We start from the raw sequence: 23,709 nt of genomic DNA, 5'->3' as shown, positions 1-23,709 counted from the left end.
GTTATTTCGAGTGAAGACCAAATTCCACTCGACGGGTCATCCACAAAGAGATTCAACGACAAATCAAGGTCAAATAAAGCCTAAAAGGTCCCAGAGACCTCAGATCAAAGTACTCGAGCCTCCCGGCTCGGCAGAGTTTAACTGTTACACTTCCACTCGGCATTCCGAGGCAAATTTAAGGCAAAGTTTAACGGATTACAAAATACACTCGGCATTCCGAGGCAAGTTTTTTCATTCCTCGGGAGGAGGAGGACTGGCAGGGGCGACAAACTCATCCAAGTCGATCCCGTCTGCGATACGGGTAGCAGCAGCAATAAATGTCTCCATGAAGTCCTGGAAGTTGTGCTTCCTCGTGTTGGCGACTTGGATGGCGGCCAGCTTCTCCTCCCGCACCTCCTTGCAATGGACGCGGACCAGAGACAGAGCCACGTCAGCGCCACACCGAGCTGAAGACTTCTTCCACTCCTGCACTCGGTCAGGGATTCCGTTGAGTCGAGTCATCAGAGACTCGAGATCATTCTGGAGCGTAGACTCTGGCCAAAGCGTCGGGTCGATCCGCGTCATGGCAACCTTCAGTCGAGCCAAGTAATCCACGACGCCGTCAACACGAGATTCCAATCGGAGCAGGTTCTTGGCAGCTTCATCTTTCATCGGAGAGTTGATTGGATCCAAACCTATTTCGATCCGCCCAGTCTCCTCTTCAAAGTTCTGGCAAAGTTCTGCATACACGACCCAGGGATAAGTCAAATCTCGTAAAACTGAGTCGACACAAAAAAAAACCAGTCAGAACTGAGTATGCACCTTCGAGCTTGATGTACAACTTCTTGGCAAGGCTCCTCAAGTAGCTCTCCAGGTCGTCCCTCCTGCGAGCAATGCCTTCCATCTTCTCATTCAGGGTGAGGTTCTCCTTCTTCCAACGCGAACACTCCCTGTTGGCTTCATTCAGAGCGGTCTTCAACTTGGTATTCTCTCCTTCTAATTGGTCGACCGAAGCCAGCTTCTGTGCGGCCAGAGCGGTCTTGTCATCAGCCTCCTTACGGGCAGCAGCCAAGTCCTGATCCTTCTTCGCCAGAGCTTCTTTTAGTTTTTCTGCAAAAAAATGATGATTGAGTCGGAGGAAGCGAAAAAATACTCAAGCCTAAAAACTAACCAGTCGACAAAGGCGTCTTACCTGCGGCGCCGTCTCTGACCTTCTGCAACTCTGTCCTGGCCAGCTCCAGATCAAGGTTCATTTGAATTTGCTGCTTCTCCAAGTCAGCCAAGCGGGTTCCAAGATCACAAGATCTCTGAAGTCAAAGGGAAGGAGTTACAATTTCAGTAAAAAAAAGCAACAAAGGCAATAAATACTAAGACTACGGTCGACTGCCAGCAGTCCACCATAGTCTCGGGGACTACACCCAGTGGGTGCACTTAGCGTGCCCCCACCGGTTCCTATCCCACTCGACCGACCCCTGAAGTCGAGTCCAAGACAAGTTGCTTCCGAGCAGCTAAGAGACAATAATGGAGCTTCTAAGACTACAGCCGAAGCGAAACATTCGACAGTAGCCTCGGGGACTACACCCAGTGGGTGCACTCAGCGTGCCCCCACAGTAAAAAAAAAGAGAGAAAGACGTCGACTGCCCGCAGTCGATAGGATACCGTTCCATTCGACATGACCCGATCAGATAGAGCGAAGAAACTCAACTACAAGGACTCAATTTAAAGACTACAGTCGACTGCCAGCAGTCCACCGTAGTCTCGGGGACTACACCCAGTGGGTGCACTTAGCGTGCCCCCACTCGTCCAAGAATTGGCAAACACACCCAGTGGGTGTACAAACTTAAAGATCTTCAGAAAAGAGATTCTTCAAAGGACACATCGAAACAGACCAAGTGTTGAAGTCGACTGACCTGGACATTGCTCTGAAGAGCCGAGCTTGCGTCATAAGCCGCCTGGCAAGCCTCCCGAGCCACTTTCACCTGTTCCATCATGATTCCAGCCTGGCGTATAGCCTCCTTCGCAGCAGCCGCTTGGTCCTCAGGGACGGGGTACGCAGCAAAAAGCGAAGACGGATCCGCAGTCGACGCTGAAGGCCGCACACTCGTCAGAGGAACAGCGAAAGTCACGGAAGCCCGAGTGGGTTCGCCATCGTCCCGAACTACGGCCTCAGGCGCCGGAGTGGATTGTGGAGTCTTGCCAGCCAACGCCTTCTTCTTCCTCTTCACCCTCAGTGGTTCGTTGTCGTCGTCGTCCGGGAGGTCAATAACATGAGGAGGAGCTGCAAGGAAAACATTCAATCGACCAGAGTCGCGATAAAGTTTCAGTCGACTTGAAAGTAGGACGTCAGTGATCGTACCAGGGTTGGAGGTGACAGCGTCCTCCATCTCTTGGTCGTCGTTCCTGGCGGAGACCTCAGAAGTTGCACCACTGCAAATCTCGAAAGTTAGTCAGTTGGCCTAGTGAATCGACCAAGGATCCGTCCACAGTCGACAAAGGAAAGCAAGTGTTATTGTTACCCGGAAATGGTGGGAACAGCTATCTTCATCTTGGGCAAGGCCTTGGGCGGCTTGGATGGCGTCGCTCGTGGGTGCTTGGGAGCCTTCCCGGTCGGCGGAGGAGAAGAAGTCCGAGGGCGTTTCGACGACTGCCCAACAGGAGCAGTCACCTTGCCACGTTCCTGCACTGGATCGTGGGTGAGCTTGGATCGCCCCTCCGGGCGGGAGGGTTCAGCCTCCTCCTCCTCTTCGCTGGAGAAGATGTCGTCGCCTTCCTCTCCCTCACCGTCGGACTCCCACTCGCCCTGGTCGTCCCCGCTCTCGCCTCCGCTCCCCTCACCTTCCTCAGTCGACCCTTGTGCCCCGTTGGGCGTCGAGTACATCTCAGTGGTCGCCTGGAAGACAACAGACAGGACGAAAGTCAATCGACTTACCCAAAGAAGACCAATACAGAAGGCCAGATATCCGACACAAAGACATACCTGATCCACTTCATATGAGTTGTCGAGTGGAATTACCCTTCTGGCTCCTCGGGGGTTGTCTTTGTTCCCCGTGATGCTTGACAACCACCCCTCCAGCATCTCGTCGGTGACCTCCTCCGGGTGGATCCGAGTGGTGTCGTCAAGGCCAGAATACAGCCACATCGGGTGGTCTCGCGCCTGGAGCGGTTGGATGCGCCTCTGGAGAAAGACCTCTAACAGGTCCATCCCAGTCACCCCCTCACGGACAAGCTCAACCACTCGACCCGCCAATACCTTGACTTGGGCCCTTTCCTCCGGCGTGACTTTCAGAGAGACAGGCTTCTCGGCTCGGTCGAGGGAAAAAGGAGGAAGACCAGTCGACTGTCCGGGGGTCGCCTGGTCCTGGCAGTAGAACCAGGTCGACTGCCAGCCGCGGACCGACTCCGGGAAGGTGATAGAGGGGAAACAGCTCTTCCCCCTCATCTGGATCGCCAGGCCCCCGCACAGCTGGATCACTTGCGTCTTCTCATCACTCGACTTGGCCTTTTTAACCGACTGAGAGCGGCAAGTAAAAATATGCTTGAAAAGCCCCCAATGCGGACGGCAACCCAGGAAGGCCTCGCACATGGAAATGAACGCGGCAAGATAGACTATGGAGTTGGGGGTAAAGTGATGGAGCTGCGCTCCGAAGAAATTCAAGAAGCTCCGGAAGAATGGATGGGGAGGCAGAGAAAACCCTCGGTCGATGTGGGTGGCGAGGAGCACGCACTCACCGTTGCGGGGTTGAGGTTCGATCTCCCCCCCGGGAGACGCGCAGCCTCGTGGGGAATGGCTCCTCCCTCGACCATGTCGTCGAGATCTTCCTGCCGGAGCACCGATGGCATCCAGTCGCCCTGAATCCAACCCTTGGGCAGGGCGGTCCGGGAGGAAGATCCGCCTCGTGTAGACCTCTTTCCTTTCCCCGCCGCCGCCACCTTCTTCGCGCGCTCCAAAGCAGTGGTCTTGCCCTTCACCATCGTTGTCGGCGAGGTCTCACACGGGCTAACGGCGCTAGGGTCCGGCCGAAGGTCACGGGAGGGCTGGCGAAGGGAGAGAGGAGGAAGGAAGAAGAAGAGGAGCGCACGGCTTGGAAACCCCGAGCCGGCAACTTATAAGGGGCCGCTCCCGAGTGGCTGACTGGTAGGCCCAGGCAGTCCAGTCAAATCCCGCAGCAGACGCGCGCGCAGTACGTGGCGAAAAAGGCGACGCGAGGATCGAGGAGTTTCCGCTTTATCACTTCCGATTACTGCGGCTGCTCCCGTCCCGCGCGCTTCCCAAAATCCGAATCCCGTGAGATCCGCGGGCCGCAGAACCACTTGCCAAAAACAGAGTATCCCGCTCGCACCAACACTCCGCATGTCGCAAGCAAAGATGTTCACTCGACGAAGGGCCTGGAATGGATCAAGGCGACTGAAAGAGGTTGATGACGTCATCCGTGACAACTGACCCTAAACGAGGCACTCATACAGCCCCAAAGAACCAGTCGGAAAGGATCCCCAACTCTTTCCCGACTCTAACCTCGATCCATTCAGGGGCTAATGATGAAGCTATATACCTAGGGTAGGGGCACGGACCCGTCCAAAGAGCCCTACCCAAGGACATCCCTAGAAGAAATCACCTATCAATCGACTTGAAGGTACTCCACTCGACAGGTTCAAGACACTCGACCGAGAAGCTACCACTCGACCAAGAAGCTACCACTCGACCAAGAAGCTAATCACTCGACTGCCAGGAGACCTACAGTCATTCCGTAGACAAACGGTCAGCTGTTAAGTAGTCTTCATGGTCATCATAGCACTTTATTAGAGGCGTTACCAGTAACGCCCAATCTTAAATGTACCTTAAACCCTGCATTACTGAGGGCAGGAGGGGGCCGGCGAACTCTATATAAGCCACCCCCCTCCTCAGTATGGAGGGTTCGCACCCCTGTAATCCATACACGCATAATCCAGTCGACCGCCTCCGGGCTCCGAGACGTAGGGCTATTACTTCCTCCGAGAAGGGCCTGAACTCGTAAACCTCGCGTGTAACAACTTCCCAATAGCTAGGATCTAGCCTCTCCATACTCACCCCCCTACATAACTGTCAGAGTCGGAACCACGACAGGTACTCTAACGAACAATATGAAGTACGTAAATAACAACATTCACAATTTTATTTTATTACCATCATTTGTGTTGAGTTTCATTCATTTATATATATATATATATATATATATATATATATATATATGTATTGACCCCCTTCTTCAAATTAGATGTTTCGGAAGCGGGATGAACTCCTAGCACCAGCTCGCATGCGAGCAATTCAAGAGGAATTGGCGGCATTCTTTCTTGACCACGTGATCCCTGAAGACGGAGAATTCTATGTGGACCCTGAGTCCGTATGATTATATTTATAAGAGATAATTATTGTATATATGTAGCCGGTAGTGTCAGATAGATATACGAGAACTTGTTGTTCGACCAATCTCTCGGAGAAGGAGAGGTGGTCGATATCACTTCTCTCTGTATATATGCATATATGTTCATGACGATCTTCTGTTTTCTTCGTTTGCTTACTAGCTAGCTAGCGTGTCTAGTCCTCTCTATATACGTATGTATAGTACGTAGCGTCGACCAAGCACGGACATAACAGAGGACACTTCTCTCTATTAATTATAACTAGCTAACACAATATATGAAACACCTAAATTAACCCCCCAAAACCCCCAACCCCCCCCCTTTCAAAAAAAAAAACAAAAACCCCAGCCACAGAAGTGCCGACGCGTGGATGCCTATTGGTCCCGGTTGGTGCCACCAACCGGGACCAAAGGGTCTCCACGTGGGTAGTGCGCAGAGCCCAGTCAGGAGACCCTTTGGTCCCGGTTGGTGGCACCAACCGGGACCAAAGGGTCTCCTGACTGGGCTCTGCGCACTACCCACGTGGAGGGCCTTTAGTCCCGGTTCTGGATTGAACCGGGACTAAAGGTGGGAGGTATTAGTACCGACACTTTAGTCCCGGTTCCGAAACCGGGACTAAAGGCCCTTACGAACCGGGACTATAGGCCCTTTTTCTACCAGTGACAAGACCCAATCCTAAGCCTAGCACAAGATCGTGTAGTTTGTATGTTAAAGCTTTTCTAATGTCAAGTATCATTTCCTTAGACCATGAGATTGTGCAACTCCCGGATACCGTAGGAGTGCTTTGGGTGTGCCAAACGTCACAACGTAACTGGGTGGCTATAAAGGTACACTACAGGTATCTTCGAAAGTGTCTGTTGGGTTGGCACGAATCGAGACTGGGATTTGTCACTCCGTGTAAACGGAGAGGTATCTCTGGGCCCACTCGGTAGGACATCATCATAATGTGCACAATGTGACCAAGGAGTTGATCACGGGATGATGTGTTACGAAATGAGTAAAGAGACTTGCCGGTAACGAGATTGAACAAGGTATCGGGATACCGACGATCGAATCTCGGGCAAGTATCGTACCGCTAGACAAAGGGAATTGCATACGGGATTGATTAAGTCCTTGACATCGTGGTTCATCCGATGAGATCATCGTGGAACATGTGGGAGCCAACATGGGTATCCAGATCCCGCTGTTGGTTATTGACCGGAGAGTTATCTCGGTCATGTCTGCATGTCTCCCGAACCCGTAGGGTCTACACACTTAAGGTTCGATGACGCTAGGGTTATAGGGAATAGATATACGTGGCTACCGAATGTTGTTCGGAGTCCCAGATGAGATGCCGGGCGTCACGAGGAGTTCCGGAATGGTCCGGAGGTAAAGATTTATATATGGGAAGTCCTGTTTTGGTCGCCGGAAAAGTTTCAGTTTTATCGGTAATGTACCGGGACCACCGGGAGGGTCCCGGGGGTCCACCAAGTGGGGCCACCAGCCCCAGAGGGCTGCATGGGCCAAGTGTGGGAGGGGATCAGCCCCTGGTGGGCTGGTGCGCCCCCCCACTAAGGCCCAAGGCGTAAGGGAGAGTGGAAGGGGGCAAACCCTAGGCTCAGATGGGCCTAAGGCCCACCTAGTGGTGCGCCCCCCTCTCTCCCCCCTTGGCCGCCCCCCCTAGATGGGATCTAGGGCTGGCCGCCACCCCTAGGGGTGGAAACCTAGGTGGGGGCACAGCCCCTCCCCTCCCCCTATATATACTTGAGGTTTTGGGCTGCCATAGACACGATTCAATCTCCTTCTTGGCGCAGCCCTACCCCTCTCCCTCCTCGTCTCTTGCGGTGCTTGGCGAAGCCCTGCTGGAGTACCACGCTCCTCTACCACCACCACGCTGTCGTGCTGCTGCTGGATGGAGTCTTCCCCAACCTTTCCTTCTCCCCTTGCTGGATCAAGGCGTAGGAGACGTCACCGGGCTGTACGTGTGTTGAATACGGAGGTGCCGTCCGTTCGGCACTGGGATCATCGGTGATTTGAATCACGACGAGTACGACTCCATCAACCCCGTTCACTTGAACGCTTCCGCTTAGCGATCTACAAGGGTATGTAGATGCACTTTCCTTCCCCTCGTTGCTAAATTACTTCATAGATTGATCTTGGTCATGCGTAGAAAATTTTGAATTTCTACTACGTTTCCTAACAAAAACTTGCAGAGGAGTCTCAAAATCATCCATCAAGTTCATGTTTGCCAGGAAACAGACATGTCATATACAGATTTCACTCGGGCTATTTCACATACCGAACTTGAGCATATACGCGCCAGCCATCTTGGAGATTCTGGAATGAAGGATAGACAAGAAATCGACGATGTAAAAGGCAAGGTTCCTAAAAAGAATGGATGCCAGAGAGTTGCAAAACGGGTTTCAAAAATTAACTGAAAACTTTCGCAAAAAAGACAGACTAAATGCAAACTGGATGCAGATGAAGCGAAGTTACATACTGATGAAACCCACAGATCTCAACTCCCTCCAACCATGGAGCTCCCGTGCACGAAATTAAGACAACAGTGGCACACCTTACTGACAGAAAAGTAGATCAAATCGGGAGTGGAGACTGACCTCCTTTGCCGGTGCCGGACGCTTTTGTCCTTCCCCTACCAGCAGCTCGACCTCTCAAAATCGGGTCAGTTTTTTGGGCAGACGCTGCCAAATCTAACAGACAAAAAATTGACTCTGCACCGATTGAAAAATAGCTTAGCTGTTGTTTAGGAGAACTGTTATGTTAAGATTATACATGCATCTACCTGGCTATGGATCCAAGGTGTATTGAGCAAGTTATGACGCTGAACACAAAAAAGTTCAGCGTTTACAGTTACAAAATTTCAAATCGATCTGAGATCAATATTACCAATGGGACACAAATGTTGTTCTACTTCTGCCTGTAATACTCTGTATATACAGTATAGCCCCCACTGTAATCTGTCCCAGCTAGCTTGTTTTTTAAACTACCGAATATGTAGAATCGAAGCTGAAAGTTGTTCTGCATCGCCTGACTAACTCATGCCTTGTGTTGCACAGAGTCGATGGATCCGACTCATTGTCAGATGAACAGGTTGCGATCTCCGTCGCCTGAACCTGGCGTGTGCAGATGTTGTTGCCTCCCCTACAAGAAGACAATTTTAATCTACAGTTTTGGCTGGCTGGCTCATGCCTGTGTAGACTGTGTTGTTGTTGTTTTTGTTGTTCCTCTCATGTTGTAGTTGTCTGGACCCGGGATTCAGTCGGTGTAACATGGATCGTGTGGGTGTGGCTTTTCCCTGCCGAAACTAAGAATGTGGCTCTGGAATTTAAACAACAGTTTGTGATACAGTGCTTGTAAGATGAGGGTGCAAAACATGGTACAGTTTTTAGAAGCTACTTGTTTTGGCAGTGACATTGAGTGAATTGTTGACACTTGTCTGACAGGGCTCCACTAGGGCCTATCTGGTTATATTAGACGGCCTTATCCCTGTTGTGTCTTTGCCAATGGTATGCAGGATTATTATACATCAGTGTATGGTGTCGTCGTGTTGACGTGGCCCGTTGTTAGAAAGCCTAAGTTAACTAAAGCGCGTGATTAGATATGCAAGTAGGAATTAAAGAAAGATTTAGCATGTGAGGTCGATGCCATTCCTCTCGCGTGTGGTTTTGTCGTGGACCGCTCGTTGATTTTCTATTTATTTTCTGGAGTACCATTAGATTAGTACTTCATTTGTAAAAAAATATAAAAGTGTTTAGATCATTAAAGTAGTGATCTAAATGCTTTTTCTCAGGGCTAAATGTTCTTATATTTCTTTACAAAAGCAATAGTAGGCTTTGTTGATGGTGTGACTAAGGAAACGATTCTTATCCCAGCCGATAGGTAGATAGATAGATAAGATCATAGGCAACTGGGCATACCACTAGGTCTCCCAAGCCTGAAAAACAAGCATGGCTGAGGCCGAGCTTATTAAAAAATAATGCTCCTGCTTTGCAAGAGCATGGAGTGATTGATTAAATGGGCATAGCACTAACAGTGGTGGAAGGCTGATGAGATGAGATGAGCTGAGCACAGATCATCTGCAGGAAAATGAATGGATAGCGCCACCGCGCGAGCAGAAAACCTTCACGAGCAGAAAACCAACGGCGCTTGCGGTTGTACGTATTGGAAATATGAACAATTTACCGAATAATTTTATTAAAAGAAATACTAGATAAAGCATGACTAATATAGTAGAGATAAAACAAGTCATACGTTCTGACAGAGAGAAGGAAAATAGCTTCTGCATATATGAACCGTAGCTTATCATATCTATAGCAGACAGTAGAACTAGTTGCATATATGAGGTAGAACCTAACATATTTAGGGCAAGTAGTAGTACGAGAAACTGTGGCGGGATATCTAACAGAAAGAAGAACACATACAGGACAGCAGCAACAGTAGCACTAGACTTGGGGTCGGTGTCCTCGCCAGCCATGTCGTCGAGGAGGTTGTCGACGTCGGGGAAGTAGTCGTCGGAGTCCGGGGCGTCCGTGACGAAGGAGTCAGTCAGTAGTCGCGCGGAGCGCTCCCCAAAAACCTTATCACCCTTCTCCCGTACAGGACTCAAAGAGGTGCGGTTTCAGAGGCCTACTATCCCGACCTGCGATGCACGCCGCAAACCGGGATGAGGAAGACAGCAGCAGCTCAGAGATTGGAACTGGTGGCGAGAGGAAGGAGAAGTTCTGATGCGTCTCTCTGAGAGGAGCGACCTCCCTTTTATAGGCGCAAGAGAAGGAGGCGAGAGGCTGTGCCGGGAGCTGAAGAGAATGCGGGAGATGAAACGAACAGACAGCAGCCGAAGGGTGCAGCGTTCGTACGCTACAGCAAAAACTTTCTAGCTCCCGAGTGACCTCTCGTATACCCGTAGTGCGTGGCAAAAATTTAGACATCGGCTCGGCTCATTCCCGTAACCCGCGGCGCATCGTGCCGAGGCGGGCGGCGGCGGAGGAGTGCGCGTGGATATCCCTCTTGTTGTTCTCATGCTCATACAAGTGGGGAAAGAACCTTCCTTATAAGGAGGTCCAACTCCCACTAAACTAGCAATATGGGACTAAACTTTAGTAGTATTTTTTGCCTTGCACAAATGAGCTAAGTGGGCCTCTAGAATTTATTAGAAATTTCTGAAATAGTTATTGGGCTATTCAAAATGGACTAAATTCCAGCAGTACGGAGACGGAAAGGACATTTTTCTGCTCCGGCGATCGAGGTGCGCGCTTTGACCGAGCAGAGCGCTCACTCGCCGTCACGGGAATTAAAACGCCTCGATCCTCTCCGTCCGTCAGATCGGATCGTACGATACGGAACCTTTCACCCGGCCGGAAGTTTTAGCATCCGATTCCGCCGGCGTTCGCGTCCATCGATTTCTTATGCATTTCTGCCCGTACAAAAAAAGACGGAATCCCTTTTTCCACTTCCTTTCGGCCCGCCGTGTGCTTTTCGTATAGCCTCTTCTCTTCTGCCGCCTGATGAGAACGTAATTAATAATTAATTAATGGAGCTAAGTATGTCGTACGTCCGCGTGAGTTTCAGATGTTGATCCCGAAAGAGAAAAAAGAGTATTGGATTGACGCTTGACACGATCGTACTAGCCACAACGGCCGATCATGCTTAACATTTTGTCATCACAGATGAAAAGCCAATAATCATGCATGTACATACCCAAGCTTTGAGCATCTACAACCCGACTTGGCAAATCCGACGGGTCCGTGGTAGCGCCGGCGGTCCCTCATATCTTGTGCCGCACATCCGCATACCTCAAATACGGATCCTCAAATCCATGCACGTCGATTATACAGTACAAATTGTCTAAATTCAACAGTTCAAAACAAAGCAAAGCAAATCGTAGTTCAACAAACTAGACATGCTAAAATGAAATCCATGTCCAAGCGTGACGGATGACTCGCTTGTCAGATCACTAGTCGGATGCCATCCATGCCGCCAGCTCCGAGACCATGCTCCGCCTGCTCCGCTGCCGCCCTCGCCGCCTCGTACCTCCTACACTCGGACAGAAGCAACAACATACCGACTCTTGTTCTACCATTCCATCGAACAAGGCATGGGCAACCCGGACGCCGCCGGTGCCTGTGCTCATCCTCGCCGAACGAGCTGCAACGAGTGGCATACGTCCACCGTCGGCATCTGCGTGGGCGAAAAGCTCTCCGGAATGGCCCAGGCGGCCGTTGGATCCTCCTCTGTGCCAACGTGGTCTAACGGCGTAATCCGGTTCGGCGCTTGGATGGAAAGGGTGCAGGGGAGGGGGCAACTACTCATCCATGTCCGCACCTCCCTGTGCCGCCGCCGCCGCTTCCCTCTCTCGCTGTCGATGTCGCCGCATCTTCCGGGCGACGTTGTCTGCCTTGCACGACGGAGTCGAGGAAGGGACGAGGCGGACGCAGTCTCCATCGCGGCGGTCAGAGACGGGCTGGACGACATCTATGACGGTGGATCGGGACCGATGGTGAGAATGGAGAACAAGGGTGGCGGACGGCGAGGCTCGGGCACGGGAAAGGTAGAAGGATGGCGGCGAAGGAGGAAGGGTTTGATGGATTTGATGCAATTTATGGTGAGGCCAGGCTGATGAGTCCTACATCCCGCCTCATATCTGCCCCATATTTAGGCTGAATAGGGTGCCGGTCAGTCCAAGCGTTTGAAGCCCGTTTCGATCGGATTGTTGTCACCGGTCAGCTGCTCGGGCGTTTGAGGCGAGTTTAGGAGGCCGGCTCTGACCTTACCGGCTTTAGATGCTCTGAGCTTCCACTGTTGTGACCGTTACAACCGGTCAGCGTCTTGTGTGCGCGCGACAGCTTGCACGAGGAGAGGACCGACCGTTGCCATCGCCCACCTCCCGCCCCAACGGCTCCGTAGCCACCAGACCCGCGAAATCTCCCAAACACCCTCACGTCTGTCTAACAGCTCGCGCGCGCTACGGCGATAGCGGCTGCTTTGCTTCCCCGCGTTGGCGTGCGCGTACCTCGCCCTTCACGCCGTCGCCGCCCTCTATCCTTGTCCGTCCTTTTCTCTTCTCCCTATTTAGTCCCCGACCTTCCTTCTCCATCCATTCCAGCCATTGCCAATCCCCACCTCCTCACTCCTCGCTCACACAGGAGACTGCCTGTTCTCTCCACATCTCCATCTCCTACAAGCTCAAGCACATCAGTACCAAGGCTGCCAGCCTCCATGGACGCTGTCCAGTCTTCGTCGCCTTACTCGCCGCCATCGCTGCGCCACAAGCTGCGGACCACCGTCTGCGGCTGCTTCGGCTCCCCGTCGTCGCCGGGAAGCAGCGGGGAGAGGCCGCACACCGGGGGCGGCAGGGCCAGGTGGAGGCGGCGCGTGGCGGCCGCAGGGGAGTTCAGGTACGACCCGCTCAGCTACGCGCTCAACTTCGATGATGGCGGCTGCGACGACGGCGACGCCGACGCAGAGGACGCCGCCTTCCGGCACAGAAACTTCAACTCGCGCCTGCCTCCCTCGCCGGTGCCGGCCTCCCGAGCCGTCGCCATCGCCTGAAGTCCTGAACCGTAGTGGCGATCGTCCCTTTTAACTTTTCTTTTAGCTTCCGTCTCTCTGTTTGTTTTCTCTTCTCCTCCGAGCGAGACTGGATCACTGCATCTGTAAAAGCAGTTTATTTATACGGCCGGGGAAACGTACCGAGGCGAGGAGTAGCAATGGCATCATGTACTTATATACATATAAGAATCAGTCAGTCCAATTTTAGTGTTCCATCTATTCTCAATGCGAGCCAACAGATACGTGTACACGGAGATGAGGAATTGGTTTGGTCGGGAATTTCTTTTGGATGATGAACTGTGATGTGAAGGAAGTTCACCATGGGTTGGTGGTGGGTGGAATCATCTCCCGTCGGCCGTCGCCATCCACCCTGTGGGCTGCGCGTATCCAACCATGTACAAACAGTTCTACGTGGGTAAAAGGGTGCTGCAAAGGATTAGCGAGTACTGAACAGTCAAAAATATCCAACCAACCACACACACAGCAAACGACTCCGAAGAAGAACCAGGTCGTGCAGTTTGTCACGGCTCACGGGTGGAGCTTTCGCGCTAAGAAAAATCTTCCTCTGCACTTCCCTTTCTTTCAGAAAAACAGGGGCAAATCGCGGTTGCATTCAAACTACGACCGGCCTCGGCTTTCACTCATGTTTTGTATTCACCCCAAGTTGATTTCTACCTCGTCGATAGGATGCCACGGGTCTGGGTCCAAGGTAGCACGGGGCGTTTCCCGGTCGACATGCCACAATGACATGTGTCGCACTGCTTTGCGGTGGGCATGTTTATCGACTTACAAAGCCTCTTTGGTGATGGTGCTTTTCTGGATCTGAGACATCTGACAATGGTGGAGGCTCGGCGTCCCTTCTAGCGTGCGCTGAATTTGGACAGGAGGTCTTTTTGGCCGAGGAAATCATCATGTACAATACGTGGATTGATCGTGTCATGATGTACTACTACTAGTACGTATGTGATCAGGCGATTGATCAAGCCGTCGGCCGCGGCCGATGCACACAAGCGATGATATCAATTTTAGGAAACACACGAAAGTACCCCGCTAATTAACGGCTGAGATGATTCAATATTACTCGGTTCCAGAGGTAGTATGATGTACCGTAAAAAAACTCTTGAAACAACTTAGCTGTCGTTTAGGAGAGCTGTTATGTTAAGCTGAGATCAACATTACCAATGTTAAGCTGAAATACATGGCTCTACCTGGCTATTGATCCAATGTGCATTGCGCAAGTTATGGCGCTAAGCACATAAAAGTTGAGTGTTACAGTTACATCATTTCAAATTCAGCTAAGATCAACATTACCAATGGGACACAAATGATGTCCTGCTTCTGCCTGTAACCCGTCCCATCTTGCTTGTTTTTTGAGCTACAGAATGTGTACAATCTGGACTAAAAGTCCTTCTGCATGCCGGACTAACTCCTGCCTTGTGTTGCACAGAGTCGATGGGTCACAGTCATTGTCAGATAAACACCCTCGTCGTCAGAGGTCGAAGCAGTTGTGGTTTCGGTCGCATGGACTTGGTGCGTGCAGATGTGGTCGCCTCACCTACAAGAAGGCATGGTTTTAATATACAGTTGGCTCACTTGGTGTAAGAGCATTACTAGTAGAACCCCTAAATCCTCAAACCCTTGTAGCAGTTTTAAGGGTTGAGAAGTGCCACTTTTTGACATTTTTAAAGGTTGAAAAATAGGGACAAAGACTAGAACCCTCAAACCCAACCCTTAAACTGCTTTAAGGGTTGGATTTGAGGGTTCTAGTCTTTGCCTCAACCCCAACCTTTAAAACTTCCATTTCATATATCATACATTTCATCATATGACATATCATAAATTCCATCACATTAGACATAAAACAATAATCATTCTAGTTATTATTACAACACCGAATAAAACAATAATCATTCAAATTATTAAAACAATGTTTGAGCAAATTACATAATTGTTCGAATCAAATAGGACATAGAAAAGTAAAACAAAGATACATCATGGACCAATGCGCCGCCCATCCAACTGCCAGTGGTGCTCTATTAGATCATCCCGGAGCCGACCATGAGTGGTTGCATCCTCAATCTCACGATGTGCTTGAAGAAAAGCGTGTATGCGAGAAGGATTTCTTTCCGGTTGCACACAGGTACCAACATTGTCATAGAAACAAGGAAGGTTTAACCCTCTTTCATCCTCTAGGATCATGTTGTGTAGAATCACACAACATTTCATGATGTTCATCAAGGTTTTTTTGTCCCAAAACCGAGCTGGACCACGAACTATGGCAAACCTTGCTTGCAAAACACCGAAAGCTCTCTCAATATCCTTGCGGGCTGCCTCTTGTGCCTTGGTGAAATGAGCCTCTTTTCTTGTTAAGGGCACCCCATTTTTCTTCTTGATGGGCTTCACAAGAGTTGCCCATTCGGGATAGATGCCATCGGTGAGATAGTATCCCATTGAGTACTCATTGTCCATGATTTTGTAGTTGCAAGCTGGAGCATCCCCAGAAATTAATCTTTTGAACAAAGGAGATCTATTGAGGATATTGATATCATTGAGTGTTCCCGGCAACCCAAAGAATGCATGCCAAATCCATGTGTCCTGAGATGCTACGGCCTCAAGCACAATGGTAGCATCACGGCTTTTACCGCAATACATTCCGTGCCATGCCTTTGGGCAATTTTTCCACCTCCAATGCATGCAGTCAAGACTACCTAGCATCCCCGGCCATCCCCTTTTTTCATTCATTTTCATTAATCTCTTTGTATCTTCCTCGTTTGGTGCCCGAAGATACTGCTCACCGTACAGCCGAATGACCAACTTGGCAAACCTACGGACTGACTCCGTGGTTGTATCTTGCCCAATGCGAAGATACTCGTCGGTATAATCCGCGGGTATGCCATAAGCGACTACCCGCATTGCCGCCGATATCTTTTGATGTGCACTAAACCCCATGATACCGGCGGCGGATCTACGACGTTTAAAGTAATAGGAGGTGGCCTCACAATCGTTGACAATCTTCACAAACAAACTACGCCGCATTCGGTACCTTCTGCGGAAGAGACGAGGAGGGTATGTAGGTACCTCCGCGAAGTAGTCTTCCATCAAATGCTCATGTCCGAGAGCGCGGTTCCGGTAGATGGTGACTCGCCCCATCTTCGACCCTCTCCTCTGATCCATCAGCTTCACGCGGTTTTCAAAGGATTGCACGTCGATGAGGAGGCTCATCATCTCGACGTCGTTGTCTTGCAACAACTCGTCGATGTCCGAATCGTCGGATGACGACCAACCCGACGAATCGGACAACGAGTCCATGTCGTTGTTGTTCACCTCCATCTACACAATACAACAAACAATAAATTGTGAGTGCCAACAATGAATCAAAAAGGAAAAAAATAAAACAAAAAGGAAGAACAGGAAGCATACCTGCGGGTTGGGGGCGGGAGGCGGGGGCGTCTGGCGCGGCGGCTCAAGGAGGCCGGCCTGCCTCTGGCCTCTGGGGGCGGGAGGCGGCTGGGGAAGGGAGGCGACTGGGGGGCGGGGCCGACGGCTGATGCAGGCGGGGGGCGGGGCGCCGGGGCGGGAGGCGGGGGGCGTCGAGGGGAGGCGGGGAAGGGCGGATCCGGCGGCGGGGAGCGTGGCGCAGGGGCGGGACGGCTGCGGCGTCGAAGGGAGGCGGGGGCCCGGCCGGATTGGTGGCGGGCGACGGCCGGCGGCTTGGGAGGGAGGAAGCGGGAGGTTGGGGACGGGAAACTTTCCTCCCGCGCGACAGGGGAAGGGAGTGCGGGTTGGGGTCGAGCGCCCCCCTCCAACCCTCACTTCTACGGTTCGAAATTGGTTTGAGGGTTGGACTCTTACTTTTTTTTGAGGGTTTGAGGGTCTAGAGGTTCTAGTCTTTGCGTTTTTTTTGTTGCAACCCGCAAAAAAAGCGATTATTTATGAGGGTTTGAGGGTTTAGGGGTACTACTAGTAATGCTCTAACATGGCTCGCCTCGTCTACTTGTCAGGGCTGCTCATGGCTCATATCTGTGAGAACTATGTTGTTGTTGCTTTGCTGCGTCTGGATCGGGATTCAGTTGGTGTGGCCGTGTGGGTGTGGCTGTTCCCTGCCGAAATTAAGAGCGTCACTCTGGAATTTGAAGTTTTAAACAGCAGTTGTGATACCGTGTGTTGTAAGATGAGGGCGCAAAACATGGCACAGTTTTGAGAAGCTTGTTTCGGCTATGACAGTGAGAGGAGAAGATTGTTGGCACTTGTGTCACGGGGCTCCGCTAGGGCCTACCTGGTTATCCCTGTTTTGTCTTTGCCTAAAAAATGGTATGCAGGATTGTTATACATGAATGAAATGGTGTTGACGTGACCCGTACGTACGTGGGGCACCAAGAAAGCCTAAGTTAACTAGGGCATTAGATAACCACCAAGGGTGGAGGAGTTAAAAAAAAAAGGTTTAGTATGTGATGCACCATGGGTGGATGGTTACCATTCCCATCCTATCGCGTGTGGTTTTGCCGTGGACTGCTGGGTGGTTAATTTATTTGTAATACCCGTAGTAGATTGTCTCTCAAGGGAAGGGAGGGACGCTTTGTTTTGTTTTGTTGATAAATGGTGTGACGAATCGATCCTTATCATCATGATGAGATGAGATCGAAATGAATGGTGGCGCCACCACGTACGTGCCTACGCGAGCTGGAAGCAGTTTTTCACGTGCTCAAGCCTGAACCTACCTAGCGCTACCCTAGTGAAGCTCTGTACCGTAAGAGATGTGCATTGTGCGCGTGGAACACGCACGGGATGTCTCTCGTCTCTCGTGCGTCTTCTGTTTGTGTTGGTCCCATCTGCGGGCAGGCTGCGTCGAGGGCAGGGCAGGGCAGGGGAACCAAACCAACGGCGCTTGCACGGAGACGGAGGCAGGATGTGTTTTCTCTGCATGCTTTGATCGAGGAGCCGTCCGTCGGCGTGGGCCGTACGATACACAACCTTTCACCCGGCCGGGAGGTTTGGCATCCCATTCGTGATCTGGCCGGCCTTCACATCCATCGATCCGGCCGTGTGCTTTCTGTCATGCATGTTCTCTTCTCTTGTGTGTGACGGCCTTCCTTCTCCATCCAGCCATAGCCATTGCCAACCCCCACCTCCTCGCTCACACAGCAAATCTCTTCTCCCCACATCTCCAGCTCCTACAACCTCAAGCTCAAGCCAGGCAGTCTCCATGGACGCGGTGGAGTCCTCCTCCTCCTCCTCGCCCTACTCGCCGCCCTCGCTGCGCCACAAGCTGCGTACCACCATCTGCGTCTGCTTCGGCTCCCCCTCCTCACCAGGCAGCGGCGGGGAGAGGCCGCACGCCGGGGGCGGCACGAGCAGGTGGAGGCGACGCGTGACCGCCACGGAGGAATTCCGCTATGACCCGCTCAGCTACGCTCTCAACTTCGACGACGGCAGCAGCGACGACGGTGATTTGCAAAGGATAAGCCAGTCAAAAATATCGAACCAACCACACACACACGCGAAACGAATCTCAAGGACTATCCGCTCGTGCAGTTTGTCACGGGTGGAGCTTTCGCCCGAAGAAAAATCTTCCTCTACACGTCCTTTTCTTACTGAAATACAGGGGCGAGCCGCGGTTGCATTCAAACGAGACTATACGACCAGCCTCAGCCTTCACCCCTGTTCCGTGTTCACCCCAAGTTGAGTTCGGCCGGTCGTTGTACATGCACGGTATCATCTCCGCTGTTCCGTAAACCTTCCTCCCATCGGATTGCATTGTCAGGTCTCCAACCGCGAACGAGGATTCAAAATGAAGGAAATGGGCAGGTGGCCCGGCCCAAGAGAGTTGTTCGGCCATTTGCCTGGCTTGTAGGCCGCGAATGGATCGATTGACCCTGTAATTGTTTACCTATTAAACTAGCTAGCCGTAGAGATGAGAAGTTGGCGGAGAAGAATGGCCATTCGGCCGGCTTGTAATCTTAGAACAGAGGTGAGGGAGGTTGGACAGAATTCCTCTGAAATGCAAACCCTAGCTCAAACTCAATCCAACATGACCATGACCCCATAGCTCAAGTAGTAGTGTTACTAATATATATGGTATTCAGAGTCGCGTCCTGGAGTCCTAGTGCTGCAGGGCCATAGCCACTACACCTGCACAAGGTTTGCATGTGACAAGAGGCAATGGAGGAGTTGACGACAGAAAGGAGGCACATCTATGATCTGCTTCGGAGTGGCTTCAGTGGAAGTTCTGCTAAATTGGATGGAATCTTCGCCAAGCTAGAAGGAGTTCATGATGATCTCGATGTCGATATTGGCCAGATCCGCATCGATGGCTATACTGAAGCTCGAGGAGATCTGGCCGGCATGGGGGCGAGCTGATCAAGGGTGCCCCCCCCCCTCCCCCAAAAAAGAACTCCCCATATGGATTCCTTGTATAGAGAGAGTTCTGGTCAATTTGCCACTGCTCCGCATGTTGAACTTCCTCGTTTCGATGGTACAAATTCTTGTCTGTGGCAAAATCGTTGTGATGGGTACTTCTACCAATGGAACTCACCTCCTCGGCAGTGGATTTCACTAGCTTCTTCTCAGTTTGAAGGACCTGCCCGTTAGCTTGAATCTGTGCAACACCGTGCTCCCAAAACCACATGGTTTAAATCACATTAGCTTCTTCAGAGCAGGTTCGGTTGCAATCAACGTCAGGTACTCATTCACATAATGTTTCATATTACCTAGACAAGTACATTACTCCCTTTGTCCCATCCATTCTCAATGCTAGGCAACAGATACATGTTCACGTTCACGAGACGAAGAATTTGGCTTCGTCGGGATTTGTGTTGGATGATGAAATGTGAACCAAGTTTACCTTTCGCTTGGTGGTGTGGATGGAATCATCTCCCGCCGCCCGTCGCCATCCACCATTCCACCGTGTGGGTTTGCAAAGGATAAGCCAGTCAAAAATATCGAACCAACCACACACACACATACATGAAACAAATCTCAAGGACTATCCGCTCGTGCAGTTTGTCACGGATGGAGCTTTCGCTCGAAGAAAAATCTTCCTCTGCACGTCCTTTTCTTACTGAAATACAGGGGCGAGCCGCGGTTGCATTCAAACGAGACTATACGACCAGCCTCAGCCTCCACCCCTGTTCCGTGTTCACCCCAAGTAGAGTTCGGCCGGTCGTTGTACATGCACGATATATATCATCTCCGTTGTTCCGTAAACCTCCCTCCCACCGGATTGCATTGTCAGGTCTCCAACCGCCAACGAGGATCCAAAATGAAGGAAATGGGCAGGTGGCCCAGCCCAAGAGAGTTGTTCGGCCATCAGCCTGGCTTGCAGGCCGCGAATGGATCAATTAACCCTGTAATTGTTTACCTGTTATAAACTAGCTAGCCGTAGAGATGAGAAGTTGGAGGAGAAGAAAGGCCATTCGACCGGCTTGTAATCTTAGAACAGAGGTGAGGAAGGCTGGACAAAATTGCTCTCAAATGCAAATCCAAGCTCGAATTCAATCCAACATGGTCATGACCCCATAGCTCAACTAGTAGTGTTAACAATATGGTATTCAGAGTTGTGTCCTGGACTCCAAGCGCTGCGGGGCCACAGCGATTACACCCGTGCAAGGTTCACCGGCGACAAGAGGCGATGGAGGAGTCGACAACAGAAGGGAGGCGCATCTATGATATGCTTTCGAGTGGCTTCGAAGACGACATTGATCGCAAGTTTGAGTATCAGCGCACAACGACCATTAGGGAAGTCAGCAAGATGTTCGATGGAAGTTCTACTAAATTGGATGGACTCTTCGCCAAGCTAGAAGGAGTTCGTGATGATTTTAGTGTCGATATTGGCGAGATCCACATCGATGGCGATGTTGAAGCTCGAGGAGATCCGGCTGGCATGGAGGCACCTGCCGCCGCGGCCTCGGAGGCTCCCGCCGCCGCCACTGGATTTGGTAAGGATCACCAACGGGAGGTATATGCTTATATTCCTACTCCGATCAAAGGTGCCCGTGAGCCAACTTACCCCCCCCCCCCCAAAAAAGAAATTCTCCCCATCCGGATTCCTTACATAGAGAGAGTTTTGATCAATTTGTCACTGCTCCGCGTGTTGAGCTTCAACGTTTTGATTGTACAAATTCTTGTTTGTGGAAAAATCATTGGGATGGCTACTTCTAGCAATGGAACTCACCTCCTCAGCAGTGGATTCCACTAGCTTCTTCTTGGTTTGAAGGACCTGCCGCCGGTTGGCTTGAATCTGTGCAACACTGTTCTCCCAAAGCCACATGGTCTAAATCATGTCAGCCCCTTCTCGGTTGCAATCAACATTGGTACTCATTCAAATAATGTTTCATATTACCCAGACAAGTACATTAGAAGATTATGTTGAGTGATTATCTAAATTATATGATAAGTTATCTGCCTGTGAGATAGCCCATGTTGCTTTGCACTATGTTACTCGCTTTTTAGATGGGTTGCAACAATCTATTCATGTGTAGGTTACTCTTTCGAAAACCAGTTGACTTGGACACAACATTTGAACGCTCTCGTTGGCGGCCAGAGAGGTTATGATCAAATCTAGGCTAATGTAATGGGAGTGTTCAAATTACCCTTCTCAATCTGTGACGATCTAACTTGCCTGATTAGAAAAATTTCTGCTGAGGGTTAAAAAAAGGTTGAGTTTGACATATTGGAGGAAAATATCAGGTGATACGGTAGCTGTTGTGCTACCATGCTACGATGCCAACTCGACCATTGGATCTCACATCCAACGGTCAGCTTCAGGGGATGTGGACCTGGGTTTATGAAGTTTTTTTGAGGACTATTTGCAAATGTATCTGGGCTCCTCAGCTGATTGTTGGATGTTAGATTCAATTGTTTAGCTCGCATCGTAGCATGGGAGCACAGAAGCTCCCGTATCACCTGATATCTCCTCTGATATATTGTCCGAGCCTCCGACCTTTGCAAGAGCATGGAGCGATTGATTTAATGGGCACAGCACCATCTCCGGATCGATCAGATCAGTTGAGGCCCCTCTGATGGATGGCAGCACGCAAGCTGAAACATTCACGTGCTCAAGCCTGAAGTTGGCCCTATCCTGCTCTAGTACTGTACTAGTGTATGAGATGTGCATTGGGCGCATGGAACACGCACGGGATGTTTCGTGCGTGTTGTGTTGATCGCCTCCGCGGCCTGCGTCGACGGCAGTGGAACCAAACCCAGGGTGCACGGAGACGGGAGGCTCCGCGGGGTTTTGAACGAGCGCTCACTCGAGCAGAGTCGCCGTCGCCGTCACCGTCACGGGAATTAAAATGCCTCGATCCTCTCCGTCCGTCTGTCAGCGCGGGCCGCACGACAGGAGACCTTTCACCCGGCCGGGAGGTTTGGCATCCGATTCGGTCGGCCTTCACATCCATCGATTCGGCCGTGTCAATGCTTTTTATCATGCTCTTTTTCTGTATGATGCGAACGCAGTACGTGAATGGAGCTACGGCGTACGTCCGCGTGAGCATCAGATGTTGATCTCCAAAAGAGGGAAAAGTGCCAACTGTCTCTTTGAGGGATAAAAATAAGAGTAGCAGCTGTTTGACACTTGAAAGACAACAACGGCCAATCATACACGGTAAACAAAAGACAATCAAAGCCTTCAAGTGCACTGAACGAAGGTCTGAGTTCCATTTGCAGCTAAGCTACCGCTGTTACCGTTGCTGCCACGGTCAGCTGTCTCTCTCGGCACACACTGTGACAGCTTGCACGAAGACCGACCGTTGCCATCGCCCTCCTCCCTCCCGCCCCAACGGCTCCGAAGCCCAGAGACGTGCGAAATCCCGAGAACACCCTCACGTCTAACGGCACGCGTGCGCTACGGCGATAGCAGCTTTGGTTGGTTGCTTCCCCGCGTCTCTTGCCCTTCACGCCGTGGCCGGCTGTCCTTATCCGTCTTTTTTCTGCCCCTCCTATTTAGTCCCGCCCAACTCCGCCTTCCTTCTCCAGCAGCAGAGCACACTGTCACAACCCACATCCATCTCTAGCTTCTACTCCAGCTGAAGCACACACGCACCAAGGCAGACTCCATGGACGCCGTGGAGTCCTCCACTTCGCCCTACTCGCCGCCGTCGCTGCGCCACAAGCTGCGGACCACCGTCTGCGGCTGCTTCTGCTCGCCGTCCTCGCCAGGCAGCGGCGGGGAGAGGCCGCAAAGCGGGGTCAGGACCAGGTGGAGGAGGCGTGTGGCGGCCGCGGGGGAGTTCAGGTACGACCCGCTCAGCTACGCGCTCAACTTCGACGACGGCGGCAGCGACGACGGCGCGGAAGCAGAGGACGCAGCCTTCCGGCACCGGAACTTCAGCTCGCGCCTGCCGCCCTCGCCGGCGCCGGCCTCCCGAGCCGTCGCCATCGCCTGAAGTCGGGAATCGAATCGTGGTAGCTAGCGGCCGTCCTTTACTGCTTCTGTAGCTTTTGTCTCTCTGCTTCTTCTTCTTCTTCTCCAAGTGAAATTGTATGAACGCTGCGAGTATGTGAAAGCAGTTTATACGGGCGTGCAAATCGCAGCGGTGTGGTAGTAACAGTGTACCAGTAGCATCATGTATACATTACATATAGTAGGAATCAATCAACCAATTTTAATGTTCCGTCGGTTCTCAATGCAATAAGATGAAGAATTGGTTTGATCCGGCGATTGCGACGAAGTTTACCCTTGGGCGGGTGGGATCATCTGCCGTCGCCATCCGCCGTGCGGGCTGCGCGTAGCGAACAGTCAAAAATCACCTCCGCTGTTCCGTGCGGATTGCAATGCATACTGTCCAC

General features: G+C 51.4%; 2 protein-coding genes across 2 annotated transcripts; both read left to right on the top strand.

The window, feature by feature from the left end:
- The first annotated feature begins 12,350 nt into the window (after positions 1 to 12,350).
- Positions 12,351 to 13,137, top strand: LOC125520809. Its single transcript, XM_048685836.1, has one exon. It carries the CDS (start codon positions 12,592 to 12,594, stop codon positions 12,922 to 12,924), a length of 333 nt encoding a protein of 110 aa, XP_048541793.1. The 5' UTR covers positions 12,351 to 12,591; the 3' UTR covers positions 12,925 to 13,137.
- A 9,743-nt stretch (positions 13,138 to 22,880) lies between these two features.
- On the top strand, positions 22,881 to 23,534 carry LOC125520644. The gene has a single exon (XM_048685606.1). It carries the CDS (start codon positions 22,977 to 22,979, stop codon positions 23,304 to 23,306), a length of 330 nt encoding a protein of 109 aa, XP_048541563.1. The 5' UTR covers positions 22,881 to 22,976; the 3' UTR covers positions 23,307 to 23,534.
- Positions 23,535 to 23,709: the final 175 nt, after the last annotated feature.

Source organism: Triticum urartu, chromosome 7 (assembly GCF_003073215.2).
Source record: "Triticum urartu cultivar G1812 chromosome 7, Tu2.1, whole genome shotgun sequence".
Taxonomy (NCBI): Eukaryota; Viridiplantae; Streptophyta; class Magnoliopsida; order Poales; family Poaceae; genus Triticum; species Triticum urartu.
Note: the sequence above shows the minus strand (reverse complement) of the source record. Positions and strands in the feature narration are given on the sequence as shown.